The sequence below is a fragment of the Sarcophilus harrisii genome, chromosome 3 (assembly GCF_902635505.1).
Source record: "Sarcophilus harrisii chromosome 3, mSarHar1.11, whole genome shotgun sequence".
Taxonomy (NCBI): domain Eukaryota; kingdom Metazoa; phylum Chordata; class Mammalia; order Dasyuromorphia; family Dasyuridae; genus Sarcophilus; species Sarcophilus harrisii.
Window position 1 is genome coordinate 593486856 of NC_045428.1, and position 12873 is coordinate 593499728.

At 59.5% G+C, this 12873-nt stretch overlaps 2 protein-coding genes across 3 annotated transcripts in view; both read right to left on the reverse strand.

Annotated features, from left to right (window-relative positions):
• The window catches only part of LOC116422890 (protein phosphatase 1 regulatory subunit 37-like), a 32425-nt gene extending 31421 nt beyond the window's left edge, over positions 1-1004 (reverse strand). Inside the window, exon 1 of the mRNA XM_031963220.1 lies at positions 167-1004. Within this exon, the coding sequence (XP_031819080.1) occupies positions 167-377 (211 nt within the window). The 5' untranslated portion in view covers positions 378-1004. The remainder of the gene's footprint in view (positions 1-166) is intronic.
• Positions 1005-1958: 954 nt separating this feature from the next.
• LOC116422892 (gem-associated protein 7-like) lies at positions 1959-11266 on the reverse strand. Of its 2 annotated transcripts, none has more exons than XM_031963230.1 (3): positions 10978-11266; positions 3044-3469; positions 1959-2340 (listed from the first exon to the last, which is right to left on the reverse strand). In XM_031963230.1, exons 1-2 carry the CDS (start codon positions 11060-11062, stop codon positions 3111-3113), a joined length of 444 nt encoding a protein of 147 aa, XP_031819090.1. In that variant the 5' UTR covers positions 11063-11266; the 3' UTR covers positions 1959-2340; positions 3044-3110. The 2 variants fall into 2 exon arrangements, with proteins under 2 accessions (XP_031819090.1, XP_031819089.1); XM_031963229.1 differs by lacking the exon at positions 1959-2340 and adding an exon at positions 2364-2515.
• Positions 11267-12873: the final 1607 nt, after the last annotated feature.

Consider the following 12873-nt stretch of genomic DNA (forward strand, 5'->3'; position numbering starts at 1 on the left):
CCCGACCGCTTTTACCAGAAGCTCCGCCAGGGCCTCCTCCAAGGCGTCCCCAGAACGAGCCTCCACTACAGCAAAGCCCCTGCTCCGGCTTGCCCACCGCGCCCCTCTCCGCGCCCCTCTCCGCGCCCCTCTCCGCGCCCCCGGGCTGGGCCCCGGCCGCAAGTACCGTGTCTCCAGGGGTCCTTGGGCTCCACGGCTCCGGACACGATGTCCTCGTCCGAGGGGAAGGTGACGCGTTTGGCGGCGGCCTTGAGCCCGGCGGCGGCGGCGTCCCCAGCGCCGGCCGGGGCCTGCTCCGGAGCCGGGGCCGGCGCCTCCTGCTGGGCCGGGCCCAGCGCGGCGCCGGCGGCCTCAGCAGCCGGGGGCACGCCCGCCATGGCCAGCACGGGCTCGGCTCGCGCTCAGCGGGGCCCCGGGCCCAGCCCCCGCCGGCCCATGGCCCCGGCCCCGGCGCCTCACGCGTCCCGAGCGCCCGACGCGGTCCCCGGCCTCCCCGAGTCCAACGGCGAGCCCGACGCGGAGCCCGAGCGCGAGCGGCCACCACGACGTCGTCTCCGTCGCCTCCGCCGCCTCCCGCCGCCGCCCCCGTCGCCGCCGCCTCCTCCTCGTTTGACGTTGACGTCGACGTCGTCGCCCGGGAGTCCGAGCGCGCGTCCCCGCCCCGGCGCACGTTGTCGCCAGACCTGCGGAGGCCATCCGAAGACGCACTTTCGTCACGGACGCTCCGCTAAACGGAAAGCAGCGGACGCTAGAGAGAAACGCAAGGCGGTGGGGGAAACAGGAAGAATGGACAAAAAGGGAAAAGTATGCAGCGTGAAGCCTGGAGAGGGACAGAAGAGGTGGCTGTGGCGAATGTGTCGAGTAGGACAAGAAAGCGAAGAGCGCCAGCTCCGGCGCCACGAAGACACGCCTCCGGCACAGCAGACACACCCCCGTCTCATTCTAGCCCCACCCACGCACTTGGCTTGTTCTCTCGCTCTTGCGTGAGCGCCGCATCAGCTGGCGCACTTTCGCGATAAACATCCCTTCCCCCCCCCAAAAAAATCGGAGTGATTAAAACTCAAGGAATATAAAGATAAAATATAAATAGGGAGAAAAATAGGCTCTGCAGCGAATGTGCACATGCAGACAAGAAGACGGCCAAGGAGAGGAGGGCTTGCCGAAACGACGTAGCCAATCCAACCCACGCCCCTGTCGCTGACGCGTATGAGAGCCATTTGTCGTTGAGTAGCTTGGGTGCTGCTTTAAGATTAAAGCAAAAGGGACCTTCAAAACAAAGTCTTAAAGAGGCAGAAGGCTGCGAATGCCTCATTTTTCGCGAATCGAATGAAATGAAATGTAGGAAATGGAAAAAATTAAACTACGAATGTGCGAAACCCAACAGGCAGAGAGACGGCCGCTGCCAGACTCCTCCCACGCCTCCAGCCCCTTTTCTCCGCATTCGCACTTTCGTTCCCGTAAACCGAAGGAACAAGTTAGCCATTGCCTTTAAAAAAAAAAAAATTCACGGAGAAGAAAGAAGCTTGGGAGCGTTAGATGCAGGAGTGAAAGGGGCTTGGAAGGGAAAAGGGAAATTCGAATCGAATGTGCGACATCGGGAGAGCTGGCGGCCGGAGCGGGGGGAGGGGGTTGGCCGAAGCAGCGACCCTCTCCCCGGCCCTGAGCAAGCGTCGCCGTCGGGGCGGCCTTTCGTTGCGATCGTGGAGCGGGCGGCCGACCGCGATGGAAAACGCCGCGGGACGGGAGGGGCTAGGGACCTTTGTGCTGGACGGGAACGATAGGGGAACAATGGAGAGAAGGGGAGCCGTGCAATTGGGCAAAAGGCCGGGAAGCGAACGGGTCGGTCACGGGGGAGCTTCCGGGCCCCACGGCTGACACCGCTTTCGCTGCAGCACTTTCGCCGGGGACGCCCCGCCCAACTCAAGATAAAAGACTTGCAAAGTATCTTGAGTCCCGAGGGCAGCCGTTCTTAGCTCCTGGAACCGAGGCCGCCGCGAGCACTTGGGAGAAGGAAGCAGGGAAGCCGGGAGGAATGTGCGACTGCCGACGGGCATTCCTAGCTCTGCTTCCGGACAGCCGTAGCTCGCTCGCCCTCTCCCCGCCCCCCTCCGCCTCCCCTAGGGGGTGCCCTCTCCCGGGGGGTGGCCTCCCCAGACTCAGCGGCTGTCATTGTCCTCCCACCCCTTCCTCCAGGAAGGCCGCCCCGATTTCTTCCCTTCTAGCACCGGCACAGTGCTTGGCACATAGTAGGCGCTTAATAAATGTTTATTGAACGAATGCGGCTGCTGCCTTCCCATTCTGGGGAGAGAGTAGTCCCGGGAATCCGAGATCCGTGGTGACCTGCAAGAATTAGGCAATGTCCACCAGTGGCTAGGGAAAGTTTTATTGACGCACCCCTCCCCAAATGACCCTCAGCGGGGCCCAGGACTCCGGGGAGTTGTGGCCGAAAAAGGAGGTGGCTCCCAGCTCATTCTGCGTAAGGCTCAGTCGGGTCGAGGTCTCCTTCTCGCACCAGCTGGGGAGACAAAGAGCCCTGGCCCTTCTCAGCCTCCGGGATGCTGCCCTCCCCGCCCCTGAGCCCGGACCCCCTCCCCCCACCCCGCACCTCAGCCCCGCCCACTCCCCCAGCCCCCGCTCCTGGCACCTGGGCCCGGCCTTCTATCCCCCGCCTCCTTCCCCCTCCCCCTTAGCCCCGCTGCCCTCCCCGCACCTGGGCCCATCCCCCTCCCCCAGCCCCACTGCCCTCCCGCACCTGGGCCCATCCCCTCCCCCAGTCCCTCTTTCCTCGCACCTGGGCCGGCCCCTCCTATCCCCCTCCCCCAGCCCTGCCTCCCGCACCTGGGCCCATCCCCCTCCCCCCCAGCCCCGCTGCCCTCCCTGCACCTGGGCCCATCCCCCTCCCCCAGTCCCCTCTTTCCTCGCACCTGGGCCCGGCCCCCTCCTATCCCCCTCCCCCCAGCCCCACTGCCCTCCCCGCACCTGGGCCCGGCCCCCTCCCATCCCCCTCCCCCCAGTCCTCCCCAGCCCCGCTGCCCTCCCGCACCTCAGCCTGGGTCGCCCGTCTCCCCGGTCTGCGCGCGTCCTCCGAGGGGGCCTGCCGAAGGAGGGGCTCACAGCTGGAAGGAGTAGGAGATGATGTCGGCGCAGCGCAGCAGGGCCTCGCCCTGCACCCCGAGGGGCGTCTGCAGCTGGGACACGTGGAAGTTGGCCACGTCCAGGTCGGTGGCCCCGAAGTGGGCGTCCACGTGGACGCGCTCGTGCAGGGTGAAGTGCACGGGCCGCCCCACCATGGCCAGCACGCTGCGCAGGTAGCGTTCGCGCAGCGCCGCCCGGGCCTCCTGCTCGGCCACTTCCACGGCGGACCCGGTCCTGTCGCGGCCCCGGGCGGCGCTGAAACCGCGGCTGGTGCCGTCCGGGCCCCGGGGGAGGCGGATCACTGGAACCGGCGTGGGGATCTGCGGGGCCTGGTCTGGGAGGAGAAGAGACAGAGGCGTCAGGCAGCCACCGCCCTGACCCACAATCCCACCTCCAGGGGAGGTTGGGCCCGGCCGGCCGGGAAAAGGAGCGGGAAGGAGTCTGACCACGGAGCGGGGCCCCCGCGGCCCTCCTCCCGCCCTCTCTGGGCACGAGGGGCGCTGGACCAGGTCCCCCAAAAGGCCTCCGGTCTGCAATCCCCGGCCTGCCGCCCCCGTACCCAGAAGGCACTTGATAAAAGCCTGTTTCTCACCCCTCGCCACCCCCAAAATCTCAGGGTGGAACCCGGTTAGCAAGCCTCCCAGGCGGGGGGGGGGGGAGAGGCACACCACCCGGCGTCCCCCAGGACTTGCACCGTCCTAAGGGAAGAGGCAACATCATGCATGCAAAATACAACTTCTCACAGCTGCCGCAAGGCTGGGCCCCCCGTGGCAGGGCTAAAGGCAGGAGACACAAAAGCGCCTGTGACCCCTCTTCTCACAGCGGCCAAAAAACAGGAACCCGAGGGGCTGCGGCTGAACCAAGTGACATAAGTCATGCCAGAGCCGGCAGCTAGGGGGTGCAGTGGGCCGGCAGTCGGCAGGAGCCGCTCAAATCCTGCCTGGGCCGTTTACCGGCAGTGTGATCCTGGGGAGGTAACTTCACCTCGGTTTTCCCCAGCGTTAAACCATAAAATGGGGATTTTACAGGGTTGTTGCATTCGATGAATTAATATATGTAAAGAGTTTTTGCAGACAGCAGGTGATTAATAAATGCTTGTTTCCCTTCCCCAACGGGAAAGGGAGGAGCTGACAATTTCAGAGGAAACCGAGAAGCCCCAGTATGAACTAAGAGCAGGCCCCGAACTTTCTGACAGCATTACGGAGGAAACGCCAGCCTGGCTTTCTCCCAGGTGCTTCTGCTGGGTTTGGCCCTGGGGGCTCCAGGCCTCGGGGAATTCAGAGAAGGAGGATTCCTAGAACTTGCAAGAAAAAGCCAACCCAAAGAGGAAGCGGCCATGGCTCCCGCAGTCTTGGCTTCAAGGGGAGCAGGTCCTGCCAGGTCCGACTCACTTCCCTTTGTGGCCGGTGACTGAGCCGTTAAGCGAAGGCCCTCCCCAAGGCCGTGGGATGGTCTCCTCCCCTCAGCGCTCAGGGCTATAGGAAGTCTTTTTCTGCTCTAAGGAAGGGACCCCTTACTGGAGGGGCATTAAGACCCAGTGGCCACCAAGCTAGGAAAACCCAGTCTATGTTGGGGGGAATATCTCTTAACCTGACCCCACTGAGAGAGAGCCTCTTCCCTCGGGTAATTATCTCCAAGTTATCCTGCCTACAATTTGTTTACTGCAATCTACTAATTTGTGTTCTCCCCCACTCCTAGAGGGCAGAGCCTGGTATATATACAGTAGGTGCTTAATAAATGTTTGGTGACTGTTGATTTAATCTCTTAAGACCCTAAGACCCTAAGAAACTCTCCACGAGGGAGGGAGGGTTGCCACCCCGCAGAACAGAAGGAGTTTCTTACAGCGAAGAAATGACTGCTCTAGTACCCATCCCTATCAGCACAGCACTAGGAGGACCCTCCCGGAGTGTTCTCCGACTTTCTGCTTGGTCCAAATCTTCACCACCGATTTGGAGAAATGACAAGATGGTTTACACTAAATCCAGGTAACATGCTAAGCCAGGAAGAGAATCCCTCTCTGAATGAGCCCAACAGGCTCAAGGCCTGAGGCTTAGGGGCACCGCCTTTAAAAGCTCATGGTAAGCACCCCAGGAGTCTATTCCTGAGTACTGGGGGCACAGCTGAGTGGCTCAGTGGAGAGTACACCTGCCCTGGAGTCAGGAGGACCCGAGTTCAAATCTGGTCTCAGACACTTAACACTTCCTAGTTTGTGTCCCTGGGCAAGTCACCTAACCCCAATTGCCTCACAATTAAAAAATACTTAGCTACCTGAAAGCCAAGATTTGAGGCAGTGAGATGGCTCAGCTGGAGCCCCCACCCTGGGGTCAGAAGGACCCGAATTTAAATGCAGCCTCAGACACTGGCCAGCTGTGCGACTCTGGGCCTGTCACTGGACAATAGAAGGTGAGGGCTAGTTCCCTTTTATGAGACCTTCCACTGAGCCCGGAGACAAGGAGGACTATGGGGCCATTTCTGAGAATCTGGGATACCTCTGTTGTCACAACCCCAGGGAGTGGATGCTGTTGCTATGGGGAGATCACATCGAGGTAAGATTTGAAGCCAGGTCCCCCAATCAAAGTGGCTGATGAGCCCAAAGCCAGACTCAGCTACTTCCTGGCCGGGTAACCCTGGAGAAGTTGTTCGGCAGTCTTAGGACCGTCACAAGGATAGAATGAAATGTTTATAAAAAGGGCAAACGGCCCTAAAATGCTTCTCCCTCCTCTTCCCATCCTCACTCCAAGCCCAGCGCCCCGCCAGCAATGCCACGGGGTCAGGGGTTAGCTGGTTCCCTGTGTTTAAACTCTCCTGGCGGGCAGGGCCGCCCAGAGACGGCTCCCCTCGAGGAACTCAGGGCCGCGTCCCTGCTGTGGAAACGCAGCCGTGGGGCCAGCCGGTGACAACCAAACAGGCCGGGAACGAGTCCCCGGGGCCCACTCCAGGTGCCGGTGACAACCAGACAGGCTAGGAATGGGTCCCTGGGGCCCAGTCCAGGGACTGTGGGCCTGAAAAGGGAGCCTCACATTTGAGTAAGTTAACTTCTGTCGGCCAACTTTCTCCAGATGGAGATCCAAGGAAGAAGTCTTTCTCTAAATAGATCAAATAAAGACCCAAAATGAGGAGTCTGACTCCCTTTCAGATGAGTCTATTAACCTCTTCCACCCATGTTGCCCTGTCCCCACCCCGCTAAGAGAACCAAAAGGTCATCTACTTAACCCCTCACCACCTTTTTTCCCCTTTACAGTGACCCCCTGAAAAATCCGTTCCTCCCTCCCTCTGTCTGCAGCCTTGAAGGGGGTACAGAATACTTACCCTCAGTCTAGCACCCAGGGACATTATCAGGAAACTACCTAAAGGGAGCCCCCATCAGAGCCGTCCCTCCAAGTGGAGCCTGGTGACAACCAGAAGCCATCTCCGTGCAGCCCAAACAAGAGTAGGCACTAAATGAAGGCTTACTGGACTGGGATTAGAATTGAAAAGGAGTTCTGACTACTCTATGGTTAAGTCACGAGAATATACAGCACAAATATTATGTTTGGATGCATCTGTGAAGATAGTTGGTCTTTTAAGAGGAACTTTAGAAACTTTTTCTTCAAGAATCTGTCATCAATTAAGTAATAGTCTGATTATCTTTAATGGAGACCCGTGTGCAAACTTTGAAGCCATGGCTAATAAAATCTGCCAATCAGGGATGGTCTTACAGCACACATTAATTTGGGTATTGGTATAAAAGGTGTATATCTTGTCAGGTCTTGTCCCAGATAATTGTACTGCTCACACAATGGCCTTTAATAAGATTCTAGCCACAAGCACTGGGTAGGGAGTAAGGCTTTGTTCTGGTTGTGCCGGGAGGTCCACCCACTCTATCACACTGTCTCCTTAATGAAGGACTGCTGTGGGGGCCTTTTTTGGCAAGCGGACTTCTCTAACCCCTTTCAGCCCTCTGGGACTTTGCCTGAAAATACATCACTTAACCCTCTATTAGAAGCAAAATACGAGGGATACAAAAAGCAAACACACAGAAAAGCCTGCCCTCGAAGAGCTTCCGTCTGGCGAGACTCGGGGACTAGGAGAGCCAAGGGAGGAAGCCAGTGGTGGCCAGCGAGGCCCCAGGGGGGCAGGGACCATGAATCCTCAGGGAGGCTGATGGGATTACCCACTAGTGGGCCGGGTGGGGCTCTGAGAAGGGGCCACTGGGGCTGCAAGGTGAGCCTGCAGTCAGTCCTCGGGCTCTAGCATCGCATAGATGGCCTCCATTTATAATCTCAAGACCCTCTAAGGCCCTCCCTCACTAGGGGTCCCTCCTCCTTTCCCCAGTTCTGCAGATGTCCTTCCCGCCCTCCCCCCCAAGTTTGGACATGGACTCTCTTTTGCTCCCGGTGACCTCATCTGCTCTATGAAGATGACTCCCAGGCCAAGCTTCTTTCCCCAGCTCCAGTCCCAAATCAGTACTTAGTAAGCTCTGATGAAATCAGCATTTAATAAGCACCTGCTAAGTGCTTGAAAAGCACATCCCGTTTTCCAGATGCAAGTATAATTTTGTTTTCCTCATTTTTCTTACCTTTCTTCCCCAATATGGCTAATAGAGAAAACGTTTATTTGCTTTCTCAAGGGGTGGGGGAGAGGCAGGGGAAGAAATTTCAGAGTTCGAAATTTTAAAAAACAAATGCTGAAAATCAATAAGTTTATTTTAAAAAATAAAACAACTATAAGTAACTCTTTAAAAAAAAAATCCCGTTTCCTACTTCTGAAATATTTCTTGTTCCTCCCCTCCCCCCAAACCACTTCTTCAGACATTCCCTTTTCTATCCAAGGCGATCCCTTCCTTCCACTAGCCACTTTCTCCGACCCGCCTTCCCATTCCCACAAGGATGCACCTAGTTCGGGAATTCTTGAAATGAAATCCTAACTCCAGAGCTGAAAAAAGGCTTCCAGGTCACGTGGTCCCCAAAGAGGGGGTGAATCCCGTAGGAGTCAGTCTAAAGTGCCCTGGCACCAGATGCTCCTTTTGCCCATTGCCAAGATCTTCTGCTGGCAATTTCAATACTCAACTGCATCAGTCTCACCTCCTCTCCCACTTACCCTCCAAGACAACCAAAATAGGTCTAAAACTCAAGACTAACAGTCGCCACTTGCCTGCTCTAGAAAATTCAGTGGATCCCTATGGCTTTGGGGAAATTTATATTTATGTATTTATTTAGATGTGTTGAGTCCTTCATAAATTAACCCAAGCCTCTATTTACAATTTTCCTTCAGATGGCACCAAGCTTTCCCTGTTAGTGTGAGAGATGAATCCTTTGAGGTGGTGACATGTATTTAAGTTGCCATTATTGGAAATTGTAACCATCTAAACTACAGTAACTGGTTCCTGCCCAAGGAGATACGCAGTGTGAATGCAAATAAAACCCCTTCAGTGGGGACTCCTGATCTGTCCTAATTTGGAGCTGACTGGGCTGGAAAGAGCTAGCTAGTTGGCACAGTGGCCTGGGACCAGAAAAACCTGAGTTCAAATCCTGCCTCAGACTCTTGCCAGCCATGTGGTTTGGGGCATGTCACCTCTCCTGTCTGCCTCAGTTTCCTCGCCTGTGAAATGGAGATCGTCAGAACACCTCCCGACATCCCAATGCTTATCGTGAGAACCAAATGAGAGAATGGCAGTAAAGCACTTGGCACAGCATCTGGCTCAAAAGGCCAGTGACTGTACCAAGGAGAATGTTTTGGAGAGTAAGGTGTGAAAAGACTGGAGACGTAAGGTCATTTTAGAGGAGCTTTGAATGTCAAGCAAAGGATTTTGCATCTATTCCTGGATGTAATGAGGAACCACTGGAGTTTACAGAGTAAATGGTGACAAGATCACACTGGCATTTTAGGAAAATCCCTTTGGTAGCTGAAGGGAACATGGACTGGAATGGGGAAGAGAGTGAAAACGCCACCTCCACCTCCCAGGAGCTATTTTAGCGATCTAGGCAGGAGGCAATGAGGCCCTGGATCAAGGTGGGGGAAGCATCAGAGTAGAAAGGGGATATTCAAGAGATGCTGTAGATGAAATTGAAGAGATGAAATTGGCCTGAGAGGCTGCAGAGGTGAAATCCATCAGAGGCTGCAGAGGTGAAATCTACCAGAGAGGCACAGAGGTGAAATCTACCAGAGAGGCTGCAGAGGTGAAATTCACCAGAGAGGCTGCAGAGGTGAAATGCACAGGTCTGAACTGGCAGGAGGGGCGAGGAGTCCAGATGGCTCCTAGCCTGTGAGCAAGAAGGCAGGGAGGGACAGCAGTACCCTCTCCAGTGATAGGGAAAATGGGGGGATGGGGGGGTGGGTAGAGAGACAATAGTGGGGAAAGATAACCAATTCCATTTTGGATATATTGAGTTTAAGATGTCTCCTGGGAATCCAGTTCAAGATGTCCGAAACAAGCCAGAGTGGAGGTCAGCAGAGAATTTGGAGCTAGGAAGGCAGATTTCAGTATCATCAGCAAAGAAATGGGAATAGATCCACAAGAGCTAATAAGATCACTCAGTGAAGTCAGAGAGAAGAGAACCCTGGACAGAGACAGAGGATGTGGTCTGGAGGAAGATCCAGCAAAGAAGACACAGAGGTAGGGGTCTGAATGGCAGGGGGAGAACCAGAGAGGGGAGAGGGGTGTCCTGAGAACCTGGAGAGAAGAGTCAAGGAGGACCAAGAAAGGAAACTAAAGCCAGAGGCTAAGTCAACTGTACCTAGAACTAGGAAGCAGAAGCCTGCAGTGTATATTTCTTCAGTAGGAACTGCTTCCATCTCCGGACTCAGGGGCTAAGCCTGGCCCTGATCCGGGGTCCAGCCCCTAGAATGCAGTCCTACTCTCTTAATTCTATCTTCCTGGTCCGCAACAGAATGAAGAGGAAGTTTTAAAAAGTCAAAGCAGAAACTGCAACATCTCTGATTAAAAAAGGCTTTGGTTGGGGTCTCTGACTTGGCAGTTGGCCTACACTTAGTGTCCCCCCGCCCCACACTCCATTCCTACCCCAACAGGAAGATGGCATTGTGCATCCAGCGGTGAGAAGATCTGAGTTCAAATCCAGACTCAAGACAGTGGGGAAAAGTCCCTTCCCCTTTTCTCATCATCTAGCTCAAAGTGGGCACTCCATAAACCTCTACTCTAGTCTACTCGGCTGCCGGGGATGCTCTTAAGTTACAGGGCCAATCTCTCCTCCTCCATGAATGCCAAGGCTCCCCACCAGCTCCAGAATCCAATGGAAAATCCTCTCCCTGGGCCCAAAGACCTTCACAGCTCAGTCCCCAACGCCACCCTCCCCAAGCAGCTCCTGGAAGAGAATTTTCCCTCTCCAGCATTTGGGCATTCTGGGCATTTTCCCGGCTTGGGTCCCGCTTCACGTGGGGCTCCGTGCCCCCTTTAGTGCTTTTGGGGGACAGGGATTGGAGGGGGGGGTCTTTGGGGCCTTCCTCGGTTATCCCCAGGCTCAGCACTGGAAACACCGCTTAATGCTCACTAACTGACACATCTGCGCCCAATGCTCGCAGGCAAACGTCTCTCAGCCCCTCTCTTTGTTGGATAAAGAAATTCCCTCTGAGAGGGAAGCAACAAGCATGAAGTAATCCACCTGCGGCGTGCAACGGAGGGGGGGGGGGGGGGGGGGGGTGTAGGGAGCTGAAGCTACAGATTAAAGTTTAGGAAAAAAATGAAACGAAACCCGCCCCGCCCTCTAGGAACTTCCGTTCTAGTGGTGGGACGCGGCTACACTCTCCGGGTGGGCCGCAAGGGAGAAGACAATCCCGGGGTCGGAGACGACCTCGGGCGAGCCCTGCTCCCCCCCCCCCTCCCTTTCTCCCGCTCCCGGGGCTCACCAGCGGGCAGCGGCGCCTCTCTCCGGTAGCTGACGACTCGACCCTTGCCGACGGGCTCGGCTCCGGTCAGCTCCTTCTCGGGCATGGTCTCAGGCCACGGGGCGGCCGAGCGGGCGAGAGAGCCCGACGCCTCAGCGCCCGCCCGGAATGGAAAGTTCGCTCCCAAAGCGTTCTAAACCGCGCGCGCCTGCGCCGTCCGGGGAAGCCCGGCCGGAACACGCGCCTGCGCCGCCCGGAAAGCCGGCCGAGGCGCGCGCCTGCGCCGTTCGGGGAAGCCCGGCCGAGGCGCGCGCGCACCCGGAGGTACGAGCACGCGCGCTCGCCGGCGCCCCGGGCTCCGCTCACCCGCAGGTAGAGCCCAGGCCCCGAGGGGCCGTCAGCCAGACGGCAGGCGGTGTCAGAGCCGGGCAGCTCCGGATCCCCGCTTCGCGCCCGTCCGCCCCGCCCCCCGCCCCCCGGGCAGGATCAGGGTCGGCACCGCGTCTCCCCGGACGACGGGGAGCGTGTTCGGCCCCTCGGGGTCTCCCCGCGTCCGGCCTGGGGCCCGGCATCCCGCCGACACTTCCGAGACGTACCCTCCCCTCCCCGCCAGTCCCAAGTAAGGGGAGGAGAAACTGAGGCTCGGAGGAATCTCCCGGGAAGCGGCCGCCGCAATGGCGGGGGCGGGACCCGCTGCCCTCCCGCCCAGGTTCTGGGCCGGCGCTCCCGGCTCCCAGCCCCCACCCCGACGCCGGGCCCCTCCCTCGATGGCCCTGGCCACTCCGGGCCGCGGGCCGATCTCCCGGGAGGGGGCGTGGCGGCGCTCGGCCCCTACCCTGGCCCCGCCTCCGGGGCGGGGCCTGAGCCCGCTGCCGGCCCCCACGTGCGGCCGGCCCGCCCCGCCAGGTGGCCAGGCCGGGTCACTTCACCTGCAGCGTCTCTCTCGGCCTCGCGGTGGTGGCGGCGGCGGCTGGGGCTCGGCGTCCGGCTCAGGCGCGCGCCATGTCCCGGAGGAAGCTGGGCAGCGTGCCCCGCCGGGGGCCCCGGGCCGAGGAGGCCGAGCCGCGGGCCCTCGACGAGCCTGATGGCCCGGCCGGCCCCGCGGCCTCGCCTGCTTCCTGCTCATCCAACTCGTCCTCTTCGTCCGCGCTGCTGCCGCTGCCCCGGCCGGACCTCCCCGACGGCGGCCCGGCTCCGGCGTGCGCCCTGCCGCGGAGGAAGCCGGACAGCGCGCCCTGCCGGGGGCCGGGGAAGCAGGCCAAGGACGCCGTCCAGCCCAAGCCGCCCGATGGCCCGGGAGGCCCAGCGGGCTCACCGGCTTCCTCCTCCTCCTCCGCATCGTCCTCGTCGCCGTCCTCCTCGGCTTCCCTGCCGCCGCTGGCGGTCCCGGACTCCCCGGACGCGGGCAGCGCCGGCGAGTGGCCGTACGGGCGCCAGGGCCCCGGGTGCGCGCGGGCCCCCGCGCGTCAGTCCGGAGGCCCCGGGCGCCTCCTCCCCGCAGCCCTCCGGAGCTGCCCAGACCTGCTGACGTGCGGCCGCTGCCTGCTCACCTTCCCGCTGAGCCAGATCGTGGCCTTCATGGAGCACAAGAGGGGCCGCTGCCAGAGACCAGCCTGGGGCCAGCGGCCCGAGCCCGACGGAGACGCGGGTGAGGAGGGGGCGGCGGGCGCGCCCCGGACTTCCCCTTTCGGCCTTGGCTCACACTTGGCCGCAAGGCGGGGGGAGGGGTCGGGGTGGCCCGGACTTGTGGGGAAGAGGGCGGGCGGCGGCGAGTCCCGCCCCGCTGGCTGGGTTTCACTTCTCCGTGGGCCCCTGGGTCCGCCAGGTGCTGGCCTGCCCGGGAGGGGGAAGGGCCGGGCCGGCTTCCCGCACGCCCCCGCCCACCCCACCCTGTCTTTGCGCCTGGTGGGCTGGGTG

Coding starts and splice junctions, on each gene's coding strand:
- LOC116422892 (XM_031963230.1), bottom strand. CDS start 11,062: ATGCCCGAGAAGGAGCTGACCGGAGCCGAGCCCGTCGGCAAGGGTCGA. Junction 3,470..10,977: donor AGAGGCGCCGCTGCCCGCTG/GTGAGCCCCGGG, acceptor TTCTCCTCCCAG/ACCAGGCCCCGCAGATCCCC.